Source organism: Sycon ciliatum, chromosome 11 (assembly GCF_964019385.1).
Source record: "Sycon ciliatum chromosome 11, ocSycCili1.1, whole genome shotgun sequence".
NCBI lineage: Eukaryota > Metazoa > Porifera > Calcarea > Leucosolenida > Sycettidae > Sycon > Sycon ciliatum.
In genome coordinates this window covers 14133642-14160745 of record NC_088653.1, presented here as the reverse complement: position 1 = coordinate 14160745, position 27104 = coordinate 14133642, and the positions used below count along the sequence as shown (strand labels likewise).

General features: G+C 46.8%; 1 protein-coding gene across 2 annotated transcripts in view; it reads right to left on the bottom strand.

Annotated features, from left to right (window-relative positions):
- Positions 1-27104, bottom strand: part of LOC135827738 (uncharacterized) — a 192470-nt gene that overhangs the window by 116543 nt on the left and 48823 nt on the right. For both annotated transcript variants that reach the window (XM_065340189.1, XM_065340188.1), the window contains exons 5-7: positions 21486-21782; positions 10401-10571; positions 1898-2194 (exon numbers count right to left, since the gene is read on the bottom strand). In XM_065340189.1, the coding sequence (XP_065196261.1) occupies positions 1898-2194; positions 10401-10571; positions 21486-21782 (765 nt within the window). The remainder of the gene's footprint in view (positions 1-1897; positions 2195-10400; positions 10572-21485; positions 21783-27104) is intronic.

Genomic DNA, 27104 nt, shown 5'->3' with positions numbered 1-27104 from the left:
AGACACATCGGGTCCTCCGCTATGTGGCCGAGATCTGCTGGCCCATATTGCTCTTGACATGGCATCGTTAATTCCAGGTCGAGACCGAGGAGCCCCCCCAGTGTAACTGCGTCCTCTAGCTCGCTGGCCACAGGACCAGCCGGTATGCGCCTAGAGCAGCTGAAGGAGAAATTGATCTTGAAATTGATCTTGATCTCGTAACTCATACTGTCCAGGAAATACGAAATACAAAATGTAAGAAATAATAAGTAATTAGTGGCCTATACTACAGGGAGAAATCTTGATAATTTACCCATCGCTACAGTTTAGCGTTTTGTGCCAGCTTACTTTCGCGATTTTTAGGCACCCAAGATGCCAGAGGGCGTATCTGCTCACTGTGAGACAGATGAATCCCGGGACATACCACCCTGGGGCTTAATTTACAAGTCCGAGGAGAGGGCAACTTTGTCTAATTGTTGGTGTTTATTTTAGAACAAAGAGGAAGAAAGGTTTTATCCACATGCGTATGTAGTGAGGGAACTGACGCCATGCAGCGAGGTCGCTACAGTACCCCCCCACCGCGAAACAAGCGAGCGCAGAGAACGAAAGAAAAAAAAAAGGAAATATAAAGAGCCCTGCATGTGGCGTACCACTATTTTTAACGTGGCAACAAAGGCCGTGAAGAGAGGAATAAAATGCAGGAAGCAGAAAAGAGATGCGTAACAGAGGCAGGTTAACATGTCAGAGGTGGATTAACGTGACAGACGTGGAGAGCATCTCAGAGGCAGAAAGAGAGAGAAAAAAATTCTATGCAAACTGTGAAGGCAGAGGCAAAGACACGTAGTGATCAGTTGCAGGAAAACTTGCCGTTGAACAGCCCATGTAGGTATATCAATGTGGCGAGGTGGCGACTGCGTAGTCGGCAGCCAATCCAGGTACGGAACAACATGACAGCAATACAATTGTGTAGTAGTAGCAGCAGTGCTGGCTCCACGATTGGGGAGGCTTTGCGGGTGGGAGGGGGCCAAGCTCCAGCTTGTGGCCGGCGTACACTGGACGGTGGTTTGAGGGTGGTTGCTCCACAGCAGCTCCGAGTCCAGGCGAAGAGGTGCAGATGTTGAGGCTCAAGTTTAATGTCAACCGCTGGTGATTGACAAGCAGTCAGAATGTGGTGAACGCAGGAATGGACTGCAGTGAAAACCAGTAATGGCTGGCAGGCTAACGGGCGAAAACAGCAGCAGTATGATGACGGATGTGGCGGCGGCAAGAGGGCGAAGTCCACAGCAGCTCCAGGTCTGCCGAGGGCGGGTGGGCGACGAGAGGCACCACAAATCCCAAATCCGAAAAAAAGTCATATCTACAAATACTCCGCAAGCGCAGCGTCGGGGTCACCAATTTAGGCATCCAAGATGGCAGAGGTCGTATCTGCTCACAGGGAGACAGATGAATCCCGGGATATACCACCCTGAGGCCTAATAATTTACAAGTCCGAGGAGAGGGCAACTTTGTCTAATTGTTGGTGGATATTTTTAGAACAAAGAGGAAGAAATGCTTCATGCGCATGCGTATGTAGTGAGGGAGGTGACGTCTTGCAGCAAGGTCGCTACAATTTCACACCCATTTTGAGAATAACAAACGTTTCAGAACCGCACAAGTTTCTGGGTTTGCAGTAGAAAACTGGCGTATGATAATGTTGTAGTTACACTATAGCCTGAGAGCTGTGCTATTATTCATGATCCGCAGCAGGAAGGCAGAAATCATTATACTCATGGTCAGGTCAAATTAAGATGGCATAGTGTAACAACACGAATTAGTGATGGCGTCTCTGGTTCTGCATGTCTGAGACATAAATTTTCTTATCTTGTAATGGGGTTTGATGTTATGTCACACACTTCACTTATTGGTCAGTTTCACTTACGCAATTCACAAATGACGTGGTTTGATTCGTACACGTGATCAGCGGAGGACTTTAATGGTCCGGTGACGTATGCAACCTTGTCTTCTTTTCCTTGCTCAAACTGGTTGATCCAGGCAGGGTGTTTGGCACCAGGGAACTGTGTGCATCCTTTCGTGAACGCCTTTGCACTCAATAGTGTACCATTGTGTGCATTGCATATAACACGGCCACTTGTAAAGTTGAAAGTCTTGGAACTGGGTGTCCACTTCAGAACTGCATTAATCTGAGAACAGTAGCTGTGTCCGGTTAGAGCGGAATCTGGGCAGAAGGACAGGAAACAGATGACAATGCTCTCATGTACTGTTCTTTGGATTTGTTTTACTGTGGTACTGATCGCGTTTGGATCAGTACTACGGCAAAACTTGGTGTAATCGACCTTTGGGTGTAGCGACCACCTGCTCTTAACGACTGTTTCCCCATGCATGGACATTTCTACACAGACAGTGTGGGACCTGGTTCTAAAGACCGCCAGGCTTTAACGACCGCTTTTGCTAGCAACGTGGGGTGGTCGGTTAACACAGGGTTTAAATGAGCGTTAGTATGCTAACACGAGTTAGCAGCCAGCCCAGCGAGCTGGAGCAACCTGCACGCATGCGCGAGTCACGTGGGCACGCGCCCTTCAAAGTCCTGTACAATGTCTCTTGCATGTCATTGCTGTTCGGACTATCGAGCGTGCAACTTGCGGAACATTTGTTCCCAAACAATTTCCTAAGTGCATTCTGCCGAATTCCCGTCTGCCCGGAGGAGTGGCCCGTGTTGATCCGCTGGCAGGATCAATACTGTTATGAGAGCGTCCTGCCTTTCAGACTGTACTACGCTCTAGGCCATCTATATGGAACTCTGTCGCATCCGCCAGAGAATGGATTGTGTGCGGGCAGTCCGCACTCCCACGCCTGTTGCATTACGGGGAATACCTCGACTAACGTTTCTGTCTCCATGCATGCTCTGGACTTGTGTTAGCTCGCCAGCAACTCGCTACTCGGCGCCGCGCGTTTACATACCTCGGTGTTTCTCTGGCGTCAGCAAAAGTGGAGGGTCCAGCTCACGTCCTGACGTTTATCGGCGTCATCCTGGACACCCGCGTGCTCACATCAGTCTGCCGATGGACGAATTTGCCAAGCTTCACGACCTCCTACGGGCCACTCTCCACACAGCTTCAACTATCCAATGTCAACTCGAGTATCTTCTGGGAAAGCTCTCGTTTGCTACAAGAGTGATAGTCCCAGGATGCACATTGCAGATTGTGGTCACTTGCCAACTGGTGCCGGCAGCCGTATTACCTGATCAAGCTCTTCGAAGAGTGCCTCAAATATCTTCGCTGATGGCCTGAGCTCCTGGAATAATAGAACGGCGGGTCCTTCTTCCTACACCCTATGTGGACGCCGTCCCCCAACTTGCTGCTATTCACTGATGCAAGCTGTGCACTTGGCTGGCGCGCAAACAATTGCGACTGGGGATAGGGCGATGGACAGTCAATCAAGCAGACCGGCCAATCGCAAAGAGTGGTTTGCAATTGTGGCAGCACCTGGGAAAGCTAGTGGCACCAGCTGCGGATGCCAATCGATCGGCTTTACAGCAACTGCGAAAATCTTTCTCATCAGTTGTGGCTATGGCCTGGCGTTATACACCGGCCACTCGTTTCGAATCAGTTGCCGGACTCGATATTTAAAGAGGCGGGAAGGTGGAAAGCGATGTCTGCCCGAGTAAGATTCAGACACCACCTGCAGCCAAAGCATGGGTGGCGTTGGCAATGGCCTCAGCCCATGATATCGAGTTTCTATTAGTCAATCGTTACCGAGCTTGCACTGCTTACAAATTTCACAGGAAGTTGCACTTTGTAATCCGCTCTGGGAGAGCCGATTTATGGAAATATGCTCTCAACTGGTTATGCATCTCTCTCTCTCTCTATATATATATATATATATGAAAAGTTGCCTGACGATTGAAAAACTCAAGAAACTCGGAGTAGCAACGGATTGTGTTTTCTTGGTGAGGACCGCTTCCATTGTGTACTAGCTCCAGTGCACCCCAGCGCTGTTGAGCCCTCTTTGCGGTGGACGGGACCACTTCCCCCTGTTTATATATATATATATATATATATATATATATATATATATATATATATATATATATATATACACACAACAACAAGGTTGTCAATTTCATAATACTAAAAGCTTTTCACCCATTTTCATCAGTAGATACATGAGAATGAGCAAGAACGAAAACGAAGCCAGAATTTATACTGGGGGTAGGAATCAGCAAGAATATTCTTACGCGCCTCAAATTCACACTACACTACCATAAGAATGTATGGAGCGGTGGAAAAATGCGGGAAACAACACATGAGGGGAATGCAGTACCAGAACAAACACGTGATAAAGCTGTCAGTCCGGTTGCAGCTTGAACAGCCGTAGCACCTTGATGTGCTTCTTTTGTCGACACAGCTCTGGCCTCAAGCTACGAATGTACAGCGCCTCCAGTGTGAATCTGTGCGCGCTGTTCCGGGCTGGTGTGATGACACTGAAGCTGCTGTTGCGTTCTTGCGGGATGCATTCAGGTTGCGCCTGCAAATGCTTTGTGATGGCGCTATCACTTGTTGCCACACGTTTGTCAGGCGGCTTCTTGTACAGCTTGTCTGGGATATGCTGCTTGATCCTTTCCGAGAATCGCTGACATGTCTCACCAACGTACGTTCGCTCACAGCGACACGCATACTTATAAACAAAATTACTATTTTCAAGAGTTGGTGAAACATCCTTCGCGATAGACCTGAATGCGGGCCTGGTTGTATAAATTACAATGGGGGATACTGTAGGATAGCAGTTCAAAATTGCAGCTTTAATCTTTTTGCGGAAGGCAATGCAATTTTGCCCTTTCCACGGCAATTTTGTGATAATACGCGTTGCAGATTCAAGTTGAGCAGAAGCTGTATCTGGGCTAGGTTCAAGAACGCTTGTCATGACTCGCTTGAGTACTTTGAGTGGGTAACCGTTAGAACACAGAATATCCTCTAGCTTAGCAATTTCAGCTGATAATAGTGATGGTGAGCAGATGTTTTTAGCTCTGAAAGTTAATGATCTGATCAAATTGATTTTGTTTCTAGTGTCACAAAACGAGTCCCAGCGGGTGTAAAGACCTGTGAACGTCGGCTTTCTATATACTGTGGTGAGCAATTCTGTGGAAGAATGCTTAATCAATACATCAAGAAACGGCAATTCTCCATTATTCTCCTCCTCCATTGTAAACTGGAGAGCTGGGTGAAGATTATTTACAAGCTGTACAAGAAGCCGCCTGACAAACGTGTGGCAACAAGTGATAGCGCCATCACAAAGCATTTGCAGGCGCAACCTGAATGCATCCCGCAAGAACGCAACAGCAGCTTCAGTGTCATCACACCAGCCCGGAACAGCGCGCACAGATTCACACTGGAGGCGCTGTACATTCGTAGCTTGAGGCCAGAGCTGTGTCGACAAAAGAAGCACATCAAGGTGCTACGGCTGTTCAAGCTGCAACCGGACTGACAGCTTTATCACGTGTTTGTTCTGGTACTGCATTCCCCTCATGTGTTGTTTCCCGCATTTTTCCACCGCTCCATACATTCTTATGGTAGTGTAGTGTGAATTTGAGGCGCGTAAGAATATTCTTGCTGATTCCTACCCCCAGTATAAATTCTGGCTTCGTTTTCGTTCTTGCTCATTCCCATGTATCTACTGATGAAAATGGAAGAAAAGCTTTTAGTATTATGAAATTGACAACCTTGTTGTTGTGTGTATATAAATTTTGTTCGCCTACATCTCTATTTCTATATATATATATATATACAATCCAGTATAGTCCTCACCAAGTACACATTCTTTCTGTTGCTACTCAGAGTTTCTTGAACAATCAATCATCAGGCAACAAACAACTAAAGCTGGGCATGCAAAAACAATGCTAGATATACCCATCACGCAGCAAGCGCGGACACAAAAGTGTCAAGCGCAAAGTGTCACGCACAAAGTGTCAGGCGCAAAGTAACTTAGTTAGAAAGACAAGTGTTAGAAAGCAGCGCAGTTGTCAGTATGCTTTTCAAGTGGCAAGCTTGTGAGTGTGGGCTTTGTGTACAGTTGTAGTATCCCTGCCCGACCAATACGGAAGCAGTACGGAACTAATACGGAGCTTTGCCTGATGTATATTTAGTGCATCTCCGTATGTAAGCGTACGGCAGCTGCTGCATAAAAGCGGCTGCGCATTTCTGTTTTGATGAAAAAGATTAGATTAGATTAGATTGGATAGCAATGAAAGCTAACTCGAAGAATAAGGATTCAGCCTCTAGGTGAGCACCGGAGAGAAAGTCAGTTATTTTGCCGCTTCTTCTTTCACGAACGATTATATCTCAGGTGTGTACCTGAAAGTAGAATAAAAGTAATTATTGTTGATTTCACCGCGCCTACCACTCGGCTACCTATTACATTGGTGGCAGCGGTGTGTTTTTGTAAAATAAAACAACGTGATTCGACCCCAGACCCCCATGGCTACCCATTACATTGGTGGCAGCGGTGTGTTTTTGTAAAATAAAACAACGTGATTCGACCCCAGACCCCCATGGCTACCCATTACATTGGTGGCAGCGGTGTAGTTTTAAATAAAACAACGTGATTCGACCCCAGACTCCAATGGCTCAACTCGCTACAGCTCCGTGCGACGAATCAAGATGAGAATCATGTTTCTTGCCTTCCTCGGCCTGGCACTGCTTATTAGCCTGCAGCTCAGTCAGGGTGCTAGCGTGGATCACCCTTCCCTCCGCATGGCGTCCACTGGAGACTCCAATGGCGATTCCAAGCGACCCGCTACCTACACGTATACTACCGGTGGTGATGGCGAAGCTGATGAGGAGGACGACATGCAGGCTGCTGACCAAGACAAGGAGGGTATTCCCCAAGACCAGCAGCGTTTGATTTTCGCCGGCACGCCGTTGGCAGACGGCCGAACCCTGAGTGACTACAACGTTCAGCAGGAGTCCACTATTCACTTGGTACTTCGTCTCCGTGGTGGGATGCAGATTTTCGTCAACACTCTTCCTGGCTAGACCATCACTCTTTACGTCGCGCAAAGAGATGCTATCGACAATGTGAAGACCACGATTCAAGACGAGGAGGGAGGTCATTTGTCTGACGCCGAGCTAGCCGCTCTGAGTGACCGGCTCAACCAAGATGAAGATAACACCTGGCTTGCTCTCCGCCGTAGCTCCAGCCGCCGCCGTGGTTACTAACGCTGATTCCAGGTATGGCATTTTCTTTCCTGTCTTCCTTCAGTCTACCTGTTCTCTTCAGTCTTCCTTTATGCGAGTGTGTGAATCCAGTTTAGTTTGGTAGGCGTCTGATCATGGTGAGCCACGGCTTACCCAGCTAACGTGGGACAATGTGTGTGACAACGCCCCTTATAGTTATAGTGTATTCAGTTGGGTTTTTGAACTGCGATGTTCCTGGCGGGTTGTGCCAGCGTTGTGCAGCAAGAGTGCTGTAGTTTTTCAGGTCCTATTTGGAGGACAGTTCTTTCCCCTTTTGACCCCGTGAGATCGTGTGAACCTGGTGTGCTTCTACTTTATGATTTGTTATCAGTTCATTTCTTCTGTCTACTCTAAACGTTATCATTTCCGATATAATTTGCCATCTTCCGGTTGACGTTGTGTTTGTAACTCTTCACTAATTTTTTGAAAATCACGAGGGCGTGATTATCTGTAGGAAGGGAGGGTGTAGTATCCCTGCCCGACCAATACGGAAGCAGTACGGAACTAATACGGAGCTTTGCCTGATGTATATTTAGTGCATCTCCGTATGTAAGCGTACGGCAGCTGCTGCATAAAAGCGGCTGCGCATTTCTGTTTTGATGAAAAAGATTAGATTAGATTAGATTGGATAGCAATGAAAGCTAACTCGAAGAATAAGGATTCAGCCTCTAGGTGAGCACCGGAGAGAAAGTCAGTTATTTTGCCGCTTCTTCTTTCACGAACGATTATATCTCAGGTGTGTACCTGAAAGTAGAATAAAAGTAATTATTGTTGATTTCACCGCGCCTACCACTCGGCTACCTATTACACAGTGACAATCGTATTCGCGCAATTTTGATGGAAGTGTCCGTTACAAGTGAGGTGGGTTGTCACGTCCGTTGTCCGGAGTGCAGCGTGCTATCCTCGCTTGTTATGTGACCCCGGTGAAGTTGGCTAGGCGATACTTGTTAGCGTGGGGGCATTTTGCGATGACTTCGCTTCTCTTGTTGAGCATAGTCTCATCGCCAAGGAGAATCCATGTTTTCTCAGCTGTGCACAGGTTACATCTTTTTGTGGCGGTGCTGTAGGAGTTGGCCTTTTCCTTTATCTGCCATCTGAGCTGGTAGTCCTGGTGGTTTGGGGGGGGGGGGTCCACCATTCAGCCGCAACGTGCAAACGAATGTGGCTGCGACCTTCCTGAAGCTGATTGATCGCCATTTCAAGAACACCCCGCTCGCAAAACTGTTCAACCGCAACAATTTAAAGTCAGCTATTGCTGCATGCCAAACGTCGCAGCCTCTATCAGCAGTCACAACAAGCGCCTCCTGACCAAAGCTACACCCGAAAAGCCATGTAACTGCAGAAAAAAGAACGAATGCCCACTGGAAGGCCGCTGCCTGGCGTCACACATTATATACGAGGCACATGTCACCAGCCAGGATGAGCAAAGATTGTACATTGGCTGTGCAGACACGGAATTCAAAGCCAGATACAACAACCACACCACGTCGTTCCGACATGAGAGATACCGCACTAGCACCGAGCTGTCGAAACACCTCTGGGAGAAGAAACAAAACCACCAGGACTACCAGCTCAGATGGCAGATAAAGGAAAAGGCCAACTCCTACAACACCGCCACAAAAAGATGTAACCTGTGCACAGCTGAGAAAACATGGATTCTCCTTGGCGATGAGACCATGCTCAACAAGAGAAGCGAAGTCATCGCAAAATGCCGCCACGCTAACAAGTATCGCCTAGCCAACCTCACCGGGGTCATATAACAAGCGAGGATAGCACGCTGCACTCCGGACAACGGACGTGACAACCCACCTCACTTGTAACGGACACTTCCATCAAAATTGCGCGAATACGATTGTCACTGTACACAAAGCCCACACTCACAAGCTTGCCACTTGAAAAGCATACTGACAACTGCGCTGCTTTCTAACACTTGTCTTTCTAACTAAGTTACTTTGCGCCTGACACTTTGTGCGTGACACTTTGCGCTTGACACTTTTGTGTCCGCGCTTGCTGCGTGATGGGTATATCTAGCATTGTTTTTGCATGCCCAGCTTTAGTTGTTTGTTGCCTGATGATTGATTGTTCAAGAAACTCTGAGTAGCAACAGAAAGAATGTGTACTTGGTGAGGACTATACTGGATTGTGAATCAGCTCCAGTGCTTTTGCAGCACTGTCGAGCAATCTTCGCATTGACAGGGATCTCCTCCTCTCTTATATATATATATATATATATATATATAAATAGAGACGTAGGCGAACAAAATTTGTATACACACAACAACAAGGTTGTCAGTTTCATAACACTAAAAGCTTTTCACCCATTTTCATCAGTAGATACATGGGAATGAGCAAGAACGAAAACGAAGCCAGAATTTATACTGGGGGTAGAGAATCAGCAAGAATATTCTTACGCGCCTCAAGTTCACACTACACTACCATAAGAATGTATGGAGCAGTGGAAAAATGCGGGAAACAACACATGAGGGGAATGCAGTACCAGAACAAACACGTGATAAAGTTGTCAGTCCGGTTGCAGCTTGAACAGCCGCAGCACCTTGATGTGCTTCTTTTACAAGAAGCCGCCTGACAAACGTGTGGCAACAAGTGATAGCGCCATCACAAAGCATTTGCAGGCGCAACCTGAATATATATATATATATATATATATAGAACAATAGAAGTATTTCTTGCGTCGGCAAAAAGTGCTCAATGTCCTAAGACAGAGCGGGGTTATACACTCAGACACAAAGGATCTCCAAGTTTCTCACTGTTGCTACTCTGAGTTTCGTGCAAAAGCACTCTTCAGGCAACTTACTCTTCTCTCACATCAGTATCCCTTTACATACCAGAAAAGACGAAAAGAAGCACCCTAGGTGGGAATCACAGGTGGGGAAAAGAAGCACGCTAGCCAGTTTAGGTGGGAATCACAGGTGAAGATAAATGTGGCAAGTGTGGTAGTGTGAGCAATCGCGCAGGCCGGGTGGTGTGCATAAAGTGAAGTGTGGCAGTAGGATGCATGCACATTCGATAGCAGGAGTTCTGTATATGTGTGACAGATAGCAAGCGCAGTCTACAGTTCAGGTCACCTCCGATAGGAGGTACTTGGTGCTGTGGCGACATTTTGTGACGTGACTTCTGTCATGGTTCAACTCAACAATAATAATAATAATATGCCTATCAAACAGAACTTACAGGCACAGTGAGGCGGCACAGAGGAAAGAGTTCCATTAGCCGTGCAAATTTGCACGGCATCACCCACTAAAACTAGAGTCTTGTTGCATGAAAAGGTAACGGTTTCCTGGAATTGAATTTCCGTCCGATCACTAAACCCATTGGAAATTGTAGGTACAGCACATTTCACAGCTGAACAAAGCATACGAAAAGAAAGAAAAGCAGCCCTTTAAAAGGTGTACAGCATTCCATGTCTGCTTCAAACAACAGATAGGAGGCATACAGCAAGAATTGATTCTTAGCCATCCTGTACACAGTGCCAAGAATGGATGCACGAGCGTGTGCAACTCTGGGATGTGTTGAACCTTTTGTTGACGCCACTGTTTCCGACAATCACCGTAGTCACACCGTACAACTCACACGCTGCGAGTAGTTTTTTGAAGGTTTTGCCTGTGCACATAGCGGGGCCATTTTGTTTACATTTGCTAACCTGGCCAATTTACTTGATTAATTTTCGGCCTCGAGTTTCACAGCTGAGGGCAATCAGAAACTTTTTTGGCGGTGCACCAAGGGCATGTACCTGTGAAATCAAACGCCATGGTTTTGTTACCTTTTGGAATCAGCTCGTCGCTGTGTCTTCTTGTTCACTTTCTCAAGTGAAGGGCCTGGTCCCTGTAGTCCTTCGCGTTTCTCGATAGTTGGTTGATCCTGCTCCACCTATTTCGCATCATCGTAGGGTCTCGCTGACTGTCTACGGAGATGGATCTTATCTCTGTGTGGAAAAAAAGTAGCGTTGTGGCGCTTGGTGATCCAGATGTGGAAAACACGGTGCAATACACCTTCAGCGAAGCGCTCGACAGCCACATAAAGGTTGCTGTCCACGAGTGAACATAAGAAGGTGGACGAGATATCGGGCAGGGGAATAGTTCAGCACAAACCCCAATGTTGAGACTCCCGGCACCCAGTCTAACTTGGTTGAACATCGTTTCAAGTCGTGTCCGGCTGGAGGAAAGTGCACAATGTACTTTTGACCTAAAAAGCCGTGCATGAAAAAAACTACTGGAGCGGGTGTGTTTTCGTTTTTAAATACACAAACACATGTTGAAGGTCGGTAGGCTGTTATGATGTTGCATATACTTTTCCCGTTTCCTCTGCTCCCGTCCACTCGAACCTTGGTCACCATGGCAACCAACTAAAACTCCTTACACAGCACTTTTCACCCTAGTGTGCATTTAGTTAGTGCGCAAATGTTTGCTTGCTAAGCTGGTTCTGTAGCATTGAACTGTGGGAAGTTATGACGAATCAGGGTGAACTACTTGTTGATGTTGCTCGAAATGAAACGATTACTAGCTAGGACAGCTCAGTGCTGAAGAAACAGAGCAAAACGTGTGTGTATTGCCCGTGGGTTTCATTTATGTATTTTGCACACAACGTTTATTGAGGAGTTCACGCGACGATTGGAAGAGGATGAAAATCTGGTGACGTACGCAATCTCATGTTTTTTTCCATTCTCCAACTGGTTGACCCAGGCAGAGTGGGTCGTAGCAAGCAACTTTGATGTGCATCCCGACATGAATGCACAAAACATTGTCACTGGTGTACTTAAAACGCTTGGGATCATTTGCCCATCTTGATGGCGCTTAACTTTCCCTCTTTGGAATTATCACTAATATCTATGAACCCTGCAAGTCGGAAGGCCGTTGGTTAGCGCTATCAAGCAGTGCTCAAGCTCACGTCCTTCACGGCACCCTGTGACTGACTGCTGGCTCTGCGAGATAAAGAAAGCGTTCAAGGGTGCTTTTTCTGCATGGGTTAACAGAGTCTGGCCCTGGGAGACCATGTCTGGCAGAAAGGTCGTTGTGTGGACTGGAGACCGCACATCAGTTGGTGAAGGATTGGTGTAGAGTGGTTTGCCCAGTGGTATTTCTTATATAGACTGAGCAATTCGGAGAAGGCGAGAGACTTTGTTGCATTGGGTAGTGTATGTTGTCCAGTTGCCAGGCATGCGGGGCGCAAGTAGGAAAGATAGAGCTGGTGTTTTTCTCTGATGGGATTAGTGAGCTATGGGTTCAGCCATGGCTCTGAGGGTAGCTAGCATGCCTCGGGAGTGGGAGACTGCATGTTGCCTACTGGAGCAAGTGAGCACTTTGTCCTTCCATGAGTGCCACAGGTTGTTTATGGTGATTGTTTCAGGATGTCACCTTCCTGTAGAAGTTGAGTACCTTCTATTTCGGCTTTTAAACTTATGATGCAGTATTTTGACTATTTGCAGTGTTTGTGTTATGTACCAACCATTGGTCAAACATCAACAAGTCATTATTGTTATTGGAAAAAGCCTTGGAAGAAGACCTGACTAAAATGAGAACAAGACGCTCTTGTGCGCATGCGCAATACATAGATAGTGAAGTAGTGCAGAGTAGTAACATTAGTACTACAGAGAGAGACACCACAATTCCTCCCCCTTCAAAAAAAACAAGCAAAAAAACAAAACAAAAATTTATCGTTCATGCACAAAGTAGCGTGATATTAAATGTCAGTAATCTACTTATCAAAAAGTATTCTTTCTAGACCAAAGAGTGGTATATTTGATAACATTTAATAACGATAGAAATTTTTACGATACTTCTCCAGACGTTTCGTTGTTCTGAACAACATCGTCAGTCTTTATCCACTGACGATGTTGTTCAGAACAACGAAACGTCTGGAGAAGTATCGTAAAAATTTCTATCGTTATTAAATGTTATCAAATATACCACTCTTTGGTCTAGAAAGAATACTTTTTGATATTACAATGAGAGTGAATAATCAACGGCTTGTCCACCAACTCTTTGACCTAGTAATCTACTTGTCTAGCGGGCTGGAGGGGACGACCAAGACACACACTACCAACGCTACTACAAGATGATGCCAAGCGGATTGGACTTTCCTTGTCAAGCAAAGTCGATCTGGAGGCGTTCCGTGCCCTTGCTGCTGACCGAAGCGGTTGGGTGGGCATCTGTGCCCGAGTGGTGTCGGCACCCTAGTTTTTGTCTTCTTGTTGCATATTTCTTCTTTTTCAGAACCTGTTGTGGTCTTTTGTATCTATTCAAAGTGGCTTATCAGAACATTTTTAGCTGGTTTGCATGAAATGCATGCCCATTAATGCAGCTGCAGGCCATGCTGATGTCTACGCGAACAAGCACATAATAATAATAATAATAATCTACTTGTGATACAGGTACTGACTGTATTAATAGATATCTATGTTCGCAGATGGGGTATATGTATATAATTATTATAACAAGGAACCGAGTGTATATAGAGATATATACACCAGTATGAAAACCGAGGCGAAGCCGAGGTTTTTATAACTGGTGTATATATCTCGATATACACGAGGTTCCTTTGTTATAATATATTTATAACTCTCCATATTCACCGTGTGTGACCTCCTAATGGCTTGTTCCTCACTGACAACTACTGCTAATTCCCCTTAGCGGTGTATATGGAGATATATACACCACTAAGGGAGAGCATGCCTAAGACTGTAAGTGTATATGGAGTGAGGTATAAACGGTAATAATCATGTCAACTACAATACACGGTGTTACAAGGTTAGAAATCATGTCAGTCAACATAATTAACAATCGATCTATCATAATGTCCCAACATTGAAAAAGTCCATCAGCGTGTCACAATCAGTCCACCAGTCTATCAGGCAATCTCTAGACTCACTGTGAAGCAATCAGTCTGCCAGGTGGATGTGACTGACGCGAAGAACGACGCACAGCGATCTCAACAGACTTACCACGGCTGGACGACTTAGTACTCTGATCTGTCTCAGGTAGTGTACCTTGCGTCAGAATCTGTTCAGATCCAGTCAGTTGCGCAGCACACTGTGGAGTTGGCACTTGTAGTCTTGACTCCTTGCTGCTGTTAGCTGGTTGACTTGACTCCTTGCTGCTGTTAGCTGGTTGACTTGACTCCTTGCTGCTGTTAGCTGGTTGACTTGACTCCTTGCTGCTGTTAGCTGGTTGACTTGACTCCTTGCTGCTGTTAGCTGGTTGACTTGACTCCTTGCTGCTGTTAGCTGGTTGACTTGACTCATTGCTGCTGTTAGCTGGTTGACTTGACTCCTTGCTGCTGTTAGCTGGTTTATTGACTCATTGCTGCTGTTAGCTGGTTGACTTGACTCCTTGCTGCTGTTAGCTGGTTGACTTGACTCATTGCTGCTGTTAGCTGGTGTAGACTCGCGACACTGTCCACTGAAACTTCCATTCACGTTGACAGAAGCATGGCGAGTATCCGGTAGTTGCGGTGGTTGTTCACCCTTGTCGGTAGCAAACATGCTAGCTGGCAGAGCGCATGGTCGGATCTGGTTACAGTGTCTCTTCCAAACACTGTCTCCAACTTGCACCTGGTAATTGTACGAACTCAGAGTTGACAACACAATACCAGGAATCCATTTGTTACCATGACGCCCAAAGTTCAAAACAAATACTGTCTGACCATTTGTGAACTCGGGTTGTTCATTTAGCGATTCTTCAAATTGCTCCACACTACGCTTGGAGGGGCGTAACACCACGTAACGGGTACGGGGTTGGCGGTTAAACATAAGCTCCGCTGGAGTTCTTCCATTGGCCAACAGTGTTGTGCGATGCGACAGTAAGAAACTGCACAACTTTGTGTTGAGTGTTTCATCACACCCATCCACAGTCATTAACTTCATCTTCCCTTTAAAATACCCAGCATATCGTTCAGCTAGCCCATTAGTAGCTGGGTGTCCAGGCGCTGTTTTAGTGTGATGAATGCCATTTTCACGCACAAAGCGTTGGAACGATTCGCTGGTGAACTGACTGCCATTATCAGACACCGAATGCTCGGGTACACCGAAATCGTAAACAAGTGCCGTAGTGCCTCAATGACGCCATTGGTCGTAGCATGAGTAATTGGGACGATATCTAAGAACTTGGTGTGAGCATCGATAATTACCAGAAACATTTTACCCAAGTAAGGTCCAGCAAAATCCAGGTGGATTCGACGCGATGGTCCTGAAGGCCAAGTCCAGGTTCCGCAAGATTTCGGTGGTGAGCAAGCATTTGCCCGGCAAATATCACACATTTTCACAGCTTCTTCCAATTGGTTGTCAAGATTTGGCCACCACAGGTATTTCCGCGCCACTCTTTTCATACGAACTATGCCCATGTGCTCTGAGTGTAGATCACCCAACAGAACATTCTGAAGTGAACTCGGAATCACTACTCTATCATTCCAAAGTAGTACATCACCCTCCACTGTTAGTTCAAACCTTCGAGTGAAGTACGGTAACAATTCAGTGGGGACACTTACAGGCCATGCCTTCCGAGTGTAGGTTAGTACCTTGCCAAGTAATGGATCACCCTTCGTTTCTTGTGCCACGAGATCTGCATTTGCAATGCTCTCCTCTGAGAGTAAAAGAACGTGTCCAGTCACCATTTCAGCTTCAGTTGGCACTCCTTCGACTGGACTACGAGACAGGAAATCCGCAATGTGGTTGCTTTCCCCAGGAATGTGAATGATTTTGAAACGATACGCGATCAGTGACAATCTCCATTTCTTTAACCGATTGGACAGCATTGTAGGGACTGGTTTGGATGGATCCAGAATTGAGAGAAGCGGTTTGTGATCCGTTCGAATTTCGAACTCACGACCCAACAAATACTGTTGAAATTTGTTTGTCCCAAAGACAATTGCTAATGCTTCCCGTTCGATTTGAGAGTAATTTTGTTATGCTTTCGTGAGTATTCGAGACTTGAATGCGATAGGTCGCAGCACCCCTCTCTTATCCGGTTGTAATAAAACGGCTCCAAGACCCTTTCCGGAAGCATCCGTTTGCAAGATTAGTTCTCTTTCCTGGTAGTAATTTGCCAATACGTGATCTGAAGTTAATATTTCTTTCACCTTGCGGAAAGCTTCATTTTCTCGTTGGTCCCAGTGCCATTTCACATCCTTTTTCAGCAAGGTGTACAATGGGGCCATTATGTCGGCAAAATTCGGTATATACGCACTGAGATAGGTAGCAGACCCAATAAATGATTGGAGTTCTGCGACACCCGCCGGTGGTTTCGCATTTCGTAGAGCTGACACTTTTTCTGAAGTGGAGGACATTCCGCTTCCAGAAAATCGGTGTCCAAGATAGGTAACTGAATCTTTCATTATTCGCACCTTGTCTGGTCTAAGTTTCAGCCCAACTTTCTGCAGACGTTTGAGTACCCTTTCCAGATTTGCCATATGTTCGTTTTCATTAGCACCCGTAATCAAGATATTGTCAATGTACACCATGCAGCCTGGTAGATCCGCAAGAACACTTTCGATGGTTCGTTGAAAGATTGACACGGCCGAGTTTTTGCCGAACGGTTATCTCGTATACTCAAACAGACCTCTGTGAGTAGAGATGGCAGTGAAAGCTCGGCTTCCCTCATCTAGCTCTAGCTGATGATAGGCTTGTGATAAGTCCAATTTCGTGAACTTATAGCCCCTGCCAATTTTTCACGTAGCTCTTCAAGTGTTGGCAATGGATAGTGTTCACAATCCGAGTGCTTGTTTACTGTTAACGAGTAATCGCCACACAGTCGTATTTTGCCATTTGGTTTTTCTACTGGTAACGTTGGTGATGCCCATTTAGCATGATCCACTTTCTTGAGCACTCCGTCTTTCACCAGTGCATCAAGAGACTCTTCGTATCTTTGCTTTACCGAAAAGGGTACTGGCCGTGCCTTGCAAAACACTGGATTTGATTCATCCACATGCAGAGTGATCTGCGTTGTATTCAATTTGCCAATTTCCTCCGTGTCGAACAGTTCTGGGAATCGCTCAATCAGATCCTGTACGCGCACATGGTTTACTCGCTGACGCCTGTTTTCTTCTTGCTCAATGAACAGGTGCCATGGCATTTTAAACCTTGACAGCATGTCTCGACCCAGCAGGGATGGATCATTCGATACGACACGTACAAGTACAGGTTGACAGACACCCTCGATAGTGATAGGTAGTGACATCTCACCCAGACATTCAATAGATTGACCAGTATAACCTTGCATTCGTGTAGTAGGTTTTTCCAGCCTTTCGCAATTTCCATTTGCGTGCACAAAATCATTTTCACTCAAGATCGTTACGGGACTCCCTGTATCTACTTCCATATTCACAGATGCCCCATTTACATCTACGTCAATTTTGAAAGGACCCACTTTCGAGTATGCATTTCCATTCTCGTAGTAAAGAGACAGAGGCACAGACACAGGTTCAAACTCACCGGTTTCCTGGTCGTCATATTCGGTCTGGACGAACTTGACGGCTCGGGCGTTTTTCTTCTTGCAAGCTCTCTCGATATGGCCAACGATCTTGCAGTACCTGCACTCAGTTTGCTTGAAGTAACAGTCGGCGGCTTTGTGACCAGGTTTGTCACAACGGAAACATGTCTCGGTGTTGGTGCTGGCTGCTGTCCATGACCTCGTTCTTTCACTTCTCTGAGCGCTGTCTCCGGTGCGTCTCGACTTCACTGCATGCACTGTCGTTGCAGGTTCAAATCTTGCAGCATCCTTGTACGCTGTCTCGTACCATGTAGCTCTCTCCACTGTGGTGGCGTACGTGTCCGAAGCCTTGCTGAGAATCTCCTTGGTCATGGCGTGAAAAAAGAAGCATTTTGCGCGTTGCGGTTTCTTGACCGAAACTGCCAACGTCTGGCCTGGCCGCATGTCGCCAGGGCTGGCATTCGTGGATCGCGGTGCAGTCATGCTTGACTGTGCAGAACCGACTGATGTTGGTCGAGCTGCTGCTTCCTTTGCGATGATAAGTCATGTAAGTGTTTGCGGAGGCGGTCGGCGGACCACGTCTCCTCACCTTTAGCTAATTCCAGTTGAAACATGGCAGGACTCAGCAGCTTTGATGTGATCAGAGACACAAAAATCCCTTGGTCACAGTCTTCAACCATAGCACTGAGCGCCCGGATGTGTTTTTCAACTGTGTCGTACAACTGGCGCAGTGAGATGGCCGTGTCATAGGCCGGTGGCAGATCAACCAGTGCTGAATAGTGGGCATTCAACACCATTAGCTGCCTGCCGAACCGTTCTTTGAGTAATTCGACAGCAATTGGGTAGTGGCCGTTGTCGAGGACGATCCCATCGAGGACGTTGCGTGCCACACCCGACAAACATGTTTTGAGATACGCCAGTTTCTCCGTGTGAGATAAAGCCGGGTTCTCGTGTACCGTGGATTGAAGTACATCTCAGAATTCGGAAAATTTGATGTCGTCACCCCTGAAATTTGGTAATTCCAGTTTTGGTAAAGGTACGTGATGGGGATGTGTGGACTGTGATTCGGAACGCCCAGGAGCATTGTTGGTGAGGGTATGGATGGCATCCAATAGAGATTGTGTTGTTTTGTTTTGTACATTGACACGGTTTTGAATACCATGCGGATCCTCCGCTGGCAATGGGATTTGGACCATCGCCATTAATTTTGTTTATTGTGTCTGATTGCCACTTTGTTTAATTTTCTGATTTTTGAGACCGCTGATTCTACCAAGACTGTCATTCCATTAATTTCCAGTTTTAGTGATTCAACTTGGGCACATTGTCCCTTGGTGGATGCGGGCATTTGAGCAACACCATTTGAAAATTGATTCAATTTGATTTCTAATCTTTCAACAATGCTTTCAAAGCTTACCAAGAAGTGTTCAACGTCATTCAGGGGCACGTGCCCGGCAATAAACCGGTCTGCATCGTGCTCCTCCTGTTGCAGATCTCGCACCAGGCATTGAATTGAGCTGCTTACAGAAGTCAGTTGCACCGGTAGGGTGACCGTATCCATTTTCGACGTATCACTGTTGGAGCTTGACTCTGCTTGTCCGGACCCTGACGTTCCTCCTTCCGTCGAGGCCATGGTAGATTAAACGGGGTTTCAGCACCAAATTTTCATGTCGTGACTCGCGACATCATAAGAATCCCGACTCAACGGACATGAAAGACATTTAACGTTTCTTGATTTGGAAAGTTTGTTTCTTTGTTTCTTTCTCAAACAAGATCAAATTTCAACGGAAAATGGCACCTGCATCCACAGGCAGCTGCACACAAAGAACATGCATGTACAGAGTACTGATCATGTGAGTAGATCTGTGACGTGGAGTCACACAAACCCGAGCTTGTAGGACTCCCAGATGTACAGATCAGGGTCTTCTTCCATGGACAAACAGAAAGAAGATGCGAAATCCCAGTGATTCTGGATCTTGCCAAGGATCACCAAGTCTCAATGACGTCACGGATTTAATGGCACGGACCCGAAAAGGACAATTTCAAACTGATATAATCTCAGGAATGCTTGGTCGGATCGAAGTGGGACCTTCACCATTCGACTCAGCGCCCGAAACTCTACGAACCATGAAGTTTTGATTTTTGGGTGTAGTTCCCCTTTAATCGAAGTGGACCCTATAGAAGGCAGCTGTGAGAATCAACAATCATCACAAACATGGATACCGTCAGGCGAAATAGCACGTCATAGTACATTTGAGATCAGCGGGAAGAAGATGACGACGTCCACTAATTTAGTATCTATGCACACGAATCTGCTGTGTGTGTGACTGTGTGTGTCAGCTATGATATCATCTTCTGTGGATCCATGCCTAGCATGTACGTCTGAACCATCCTGCAAAGTTTGAATGACGTAGGTTGAGCGATCGCTCCGCGAAACATACTTTTTGAAATTCTCTTCATAGTATACCTTCCACCATTGAAATTTCGAATTTCTTCCAAAATAGTGCTGAGAGGGGTGGCTTGCAACCTCGATATGGCTTGTTCCAGGCATGCTTTGGAGCCATCTTCTGTTGAAGTTGTGGCTGGGATCTGCCCTGCAACTGCTACAACAAAAAATGATTCGATCTGAGAAAGGGTGAGACCGCGAATCTCGGTTGAATATTGAGTATTTCAAGCCTTTTCACGACGAAGATGGAGTTTTTTTTGGAGATGGACGTCGCGGCAAAGGACATGGTGTCCGACTTCTGGCGTCTGGTGAAGCCAGGGATCATTTGTCCAGTCAGGTCGGCAGCCTAGCCGTCGGTAAGCTTGTGTTTGGATCCCGTTCTGCTCGATGTGGTAGATCACAAACAATTTGATATCGCACAAATTGATCTCAGCATCGTGCGTACGGTATTTTATATTCAGAAAATCCCAAAGTGTCTCTGTGTGGCCGTCCTATGCCACGAGAAACTCCAATCAGGCTCCTATGTCCTCTGCCTTCATGATTGAATGTCCACTTCGTTTGAACAACGAACACAACAATCGAGGACGGCTTTGCAATGAAAAATACAGCTATACTGGAGCTGGAAAAAAGAAAGAAAAAAAGTGCTCAGGATGAGACTCGAGTACATGCATACTCTCCCAGCAGGTGAAACGCAAATTTTTGTGAAAAATGCGTGTCGCCGACTGACCAGTAATTTCGCCTGACGCATACGTGTGCAGGAAGGAGTGCGCATGTCGATGTCACACGGCCGTTGTGCATGAGCATACTCAAAACCAGGATCACATGTTACATGACCATTCTCTGATATGTTAGCAATCTGATCTCCAGCTGTGAGTGGACAAGCTATTAAACAAATGGACAAAAAATGAAAAGAAATGAAGTTGTTAACATCACAAAGAGTCCCAGCGTCACAACCTATGCATCAATTCTCAATAAATCTCAATTGTTTGCTCCCATGTCACCAACACCTTCCCCACCACACTCTTTCTAATGCAATATTATAGCTAGTCTGTAAATTGCTTTCTGTTATAAGTACAATCATGTGCTAGAGAAAGGATTGCTGTGAACCCGCAATAGATTGCACCCATTTTCATTCGCCAATTGCGATGTCAGACCATGTTGTACCTGGAAACGTTAGCGTTTGGAGTCAATTTGATAATCGATAGGACCAAGGCACTATAAGTAACGATAATAATGTCCACTAACACCACCAGTCGCATGAGCTGATTGTTTAGTAACTGGTGTTAGTTGACATTATTATCGTAACCTTTAGTTCCTTGGTCCTTTTTCTTTTCTATGTTGTAATAGGGTATGATTTGATGTAACACCTTTCATTGATTGGTCAGTTTCACTTACGTATTTCACAAATGACGTGTATTGAGTTGTTCAGGTAACGAGTGGAAGAGGATGATTGTCCGGTGACGTATGCAATCTCATCTCCTTTCCCGTGCTCAAACTGGTCGATCCAGGCAGGATGGGGTGCACCCGGGAACGATGTGCATCCCGATGTGAACGCTCCTGCACTGAGTAGTGTACCATTGTTTCGCTTGCAATAACTATGGCCATTTGTAAAGTTTAAATTCGCGGAATCGTAACTCCATTTCAGAACTACACCAAGCGGAAGACAGTACCGGTATCCAGTCAAGGTTGTATCTGGACAGAATGACATAAGACAGCGAAAATTCGAACAACGTTTCGCAACAGGCCTTGCGAAAATGCGTACGAATTTTCGCACGAACTTTGCGTTCTGCACATTTTCGTAGTTTGCGCGGGCAAAGTGCACGTACGCCATGACCCGATCTCACGAAATTTCCTACCACAGTTCATTTCGCGTCCAAGGTTGCAAAAGTTCATGCAAAGTTTCGCACTTCATGACGTAGAGCGAAAGTGTGTACGCATTTTCGTTTTGCAGAACCTCTCTATTTTCACATACCTATCACCTATTAGAGCCGCAAAAGCTGGGTGGTATGTTGCAATGCGTCCTTGAATCGTTGTTTGATCGTTTTGTCTACTTGTCTTACCAGTATCGTCCTCGACATATATTTACATCCACCAACGTCCCTCACAGCTGAGACTTTCAGCTCGTGCCTGTCTTGGCTGCACTCACGTATCACCTCTGCAGTTCGTTTCGCAACCCATCGGTACTCGAGCTGCTGTGGATTTCCTAGTAGTCATAAAATGGAATAATACGTGTCACACCTACTGATGGCATTTGGGTATTTTCCCTCTTCCAGGTGACCAACCACTGTCAGTTTCGGGATCGTACTGCCAGAGGTGAAATAAAGTGATTGGGAGAACTTCATATTCAAAGGATCAGTTGGGGGATTGAACTGCCTGAAAAGAGAAAATAAGTGTGAACTGCCTTTGAAGTGGAAGACTTGTCAGTGCCTTGAAGGTCCAACCTAGTCCCATAGCTCTGATGATTAGAGCTTTATTCAAGACAAGCCAGGTACCGGGTTGGAGTCCTGGTGGGTCTGGCATTTTTTTCTCAACCACTGTTCCTATAAATCCCAGTCCAGCTCCTTATATGTCATCAACATTACTTCTCTCTGAAGAAATGTGTGTTCATAAAGTTTTCAGACTGAGCATCTGCCGTTGATCTGCTGTCGACGGTGGACCATTTTTCGAATTAGTTCTTGTCGTGCAGTGTACAGATTAACTGGTGCAGGCCAGAAGAAGTAGACCTATTTTTCAAGCCCAGTTCGTCCACTTAGGGTGTAGGAAGAAGGACCGGCCGTTCTACTATTCCAGGAGCTCAGGCCATCAGCGAAGATATTGGAGGCACTCTTCGGAGAGCTTAATCAGGTATTACGGCTGCCGGTACCAGTTGGCAAGTGACCACAATCTGCAATGTACGTCCTGGGACTATCACTCTTGTAGCAAACGAGAGCTTTCCCAGAAGATACTCAAGTTGACATTGGGTAGTTGAAGCTGTGTGGAGAGTGGCCCGTAGGAGGTTGTGAAGCTTGGCAAGTTCGTCCATCGGCAGACTGATGTGAGCGCGCCGGTGTCCAGGATGACGCCGATAAACGTCAGGATGTGGGCTGGACCCTCCACTTTTGCTGACGCCAGAGAAACACCGAGGTACGGAAACGCGCAGCACCGAGTAGCGAGTTGCTGGCGAGCTAACACAGGTCCAGAGCTCACATCGAGGAAGCGCTTTTGCTGACACCAGAGAAACACCGAGGTATGTAAACGCACGGCGCCAAGTAGCGAGTTGCTGGCGAGCTAACACAAGTCCAGAGCATACAAGGAGACAGAAACGTTAGTCGAGGTATTTCACATAATGGGAAGATGCCAATAATGTCAGGACTTGAGCTGGACCCTCCACTTTTCCTGGGGCCAGAGAAACACCGAGGTAAACGCTTGGAGCAGAATAGCGAGTTGCTGGCGAGCTAACACAAGTCCAGAGCATGCATTGAGGAAGTAACGTTAGTTGAGGTATTCCCCGTAATGCAACAGGCATGGGAGTGCGAACTGCTCGCACACAATCCATTCACTGGCGGATGCGCAGAGTTCCATATAGCTGGCCTGTAGCATAGTACAGTCTGAAGGGCAGGACGCTCTCATAACAGTATTGATCCTGCCAGCGGATCAACAGGGGCCACTCCTCTGGGCGGACGGGAATTCGGCAGAATGCACTTTTAACATTGAGCTTAGCAAGATACAGCGGGGCGATAAATAGTCTAATTATGTTTGCAGCATTGTCATCTCGACATCGTGGAGAGATACGGTCTGCTGGAATGTAATCGTTGACACTTCGACCCTCCAGGCTTTACAAAGGGTGTGTCGTGTGTAACTTCCCGTTCGTCTAGGAACCGCATCTATGCCAGAACAGCACAGAGACGAGAAAGGGGGGTGAAGAACACAGGCCAGCTGTTTCAAGCCTGCTGCAAGAAACGGATCGTTTATGTGACCGTGTTAAATTCAATGGATCCCAGTTACTTGAGTGGTTGCCGATGAAACCTACCGCAACACCACACTTACGACCATGTGCAACATACATCCAGAGCATAGGATCAGGATGTGAGTCCAGTAAGTTAGTGAAGTGAGAAACTGATTGCTTACACAGTTACTGACGAGGCCTTACACTTAGCCCTGGGGTGCTCCTGTCTGCACTGGAGGCAGCACTGCCTGAGCTGACACGTGCAAGCGCCGTACTCGTAGTGGCGGCATACAGTTACGGTACATGATGCGAATCTGGACTGGTGAGTGGGACGAAATGCGGACGGAAATGCTGGCAGGTGCACTGAGCTGCACTGCTGGCAGCACTGCCTGAGCTGACACGTGCAAGTGCCGTACTCGTAGTAGCGGCATACAGTTGCGGTACCCTTACGTGATGTGAATCTGGACTGGTGAGTGGGACGAAATGCTGGCAGGTGCACCGAGCTGCACTACTGGCAGGCGGGTTGTGCTGTTCCAGTACGCTGTAAAGCGCAGTTGCCACAAGTTGATATTGATAACCTGGCTTTGGAGATTTTTTATTTTTCATTGCTATCAGGTTCCTCTGTGCTGCGCTGATGAGTCCACCAAGGACAAAACAGTTGTCCGCAGATTGAATATTGATCACGTCCAGTTTCTTGCTGGCAAGAACTGGGGATTGGCCGTGACTATCGTGGCCTAATACGTCGACAGGCACTTGTGAAACACGGTGAGCAACAATGGAACACAGACCATTAATAAACACTGTCCAGGTCTCAACTCAAGTGCTACCGTTATGCAGCATACGAAGCACAGTTCTGGGTTTGGATTCCAATAAATACTAGTGCGCCAAAAGAGCAACATATGAGGGGCTACGAAGTTGGAACGTCGCCGGAGCTGCACTGACTGCAACTGTATCGGGCAGCAAGAAATCGAAGTCAACGAACTCACCTCTCAGGACACGATCGAGGAGGGCCCGTATAGGACAGTCAGGTTCACCTGTTGTTGGTGCTGCATACACTTACAAACTGCATTTCATCACCGGTCCGCCTCAATTGCTAGCAGTCCTCCCACCAAGGCTTGAGCCCCGTGACGCCATTCGCACTCGAAACGATCTCCGCATGGCCGCCGTCCACAGTTACTAAATCCCCTACCGCGTCAAGCACCAGACACCATTCTCCGCAGCTTCCCACATTGTGCAATCCAGCTGTGGAATTCCCTGCCGCCAGCTTTTCTAGACTCCGCCCCAACTCACAAAAATCTTCAAAAGTTTAAGTGCAACGTCAACGAATACCTCCGCCGACAGGATTGGCGATGGTCCACGGACATTCTGCCTGTCGACCCACCTACATTCTAGTGCCCCCGTCAACGACTCCCATTGCTACGAATGCGCTGCACACTAGTACTAGCTGTTGTGTGCCCTTGCTTTCTTTTTTATTTCTTGCTGACCCTTACAGCTCTATCTTTTGTTTTTGGTGCATGTTTCTGGCCGTGATGCCGAGACCTCAGGTAGGGAGAGCCATCAATGCCCCACCATCACTGCTGCATCTCGGTGCAGCCCCTTCTCAGTAGTTGTCACGTTTGTCCTTGTCTCAGTATCATTGTCTTTCTGTATTATTTATGAGTTGGGTATGTGAACATACAAAGGCACACAATGAAAACCTAGGCAAATTAATTCCGTTGTGACTCAGAGTTTCATGGCTGAACGAATCATCGGACAACGATAATGGAATAGGAGGCAGCGCTGGTATATCTAAGTGGAGAGAGGTGTGATAATACGATAGCGAGAGGAGTAATCGCGTGAATGTATACAGGGACAGGCTATTTCAGAGGTAGATGCAGTAGGTGCAGGTCTAGCACTAACAAGTACGCGCTTAATCTCGCTCACACACCACACACACAAAATTAATACTAACACGCACACACATAGTAACACCCACACACATGCACACATACACGCACACACTAATACACACACACACACACACACACACACACACACACACACACACACACACACACACACACACACACACATACACCCAACCACAACACCCTAACTTGCACACGGGCGCACACACACACAGACACCCACCCACCCACAATACCCAAGCTCGCACACGCACAAACACACGCACACACGCATATACACACACCTATAGACACATGTCCACACGCATGCACAGGCATCTGCGTTCGTATGACAAATCTAAGCGCACACAAACTCCTGCAATCAAGCGTCAAAAAACCCGCAGCGGTCATAGCAGAACCAAAGCATATTGCCTCTGTGTATGTGAACATAGTAAAAAAATATATCAAAAATGCGCATATGGCAGTCGTCACTGCACCGGCCTCCCAGTAGGGTCCGGCCTGCTGGCAGCGAGCTGCAGAGCCAGGTAGAGCGAGGAGGTCCGGAGAGGCTGGACGCCGGTGCATGACGACGACATTGTTTCAAGGCACAAACAAGGGTCGCTGAGATCGCGTGGAGGTACTTCATATCAGGAAACCTGATGATGGCGCAAGCTAAAAATCCACAGTCGACGTTCCACTGTAAACAACGACATTGTTTCAGGCACCAACAGGCGTCATTGAAGTCTGAATTTGAAGCGTAGAGATATGAGAATGCAAGCTTGAAAGTCTAAAAGAAAGGAAATTGTTTGGGAACACATGTTCCGCAAGTTGCACGCTCGAAAGTCCAAACCGCAATGGCATGCAAGAGACTTTGTACAGGATTTTGAAGGGCGCATGCCCACGTGACTTGCGCATGCATGCAGGTTGGGCCAGCTCGCTGGGCTGGCTGCTAACTCGCGTTAGCATGCTAACGCTCATTAATTCCTTCTGGCAGCTGTTTCGGTCATCAGAGACCTCGCCAAAGAAGGTTGAGGTTTTGAATGACTGGAAAAGAAAATATTTTGTAGACTCTTGAAACAAGCAAGAAACAAGAGATGGTTCGCGCGGGCCTGATACTCGAAGGGTGTAAAACAAGGCGTTATGGTATTAAAATCAAAGGGCCGTCAGCATTGAAGTGATCGCCGGATTTTGCAGTGCACCACA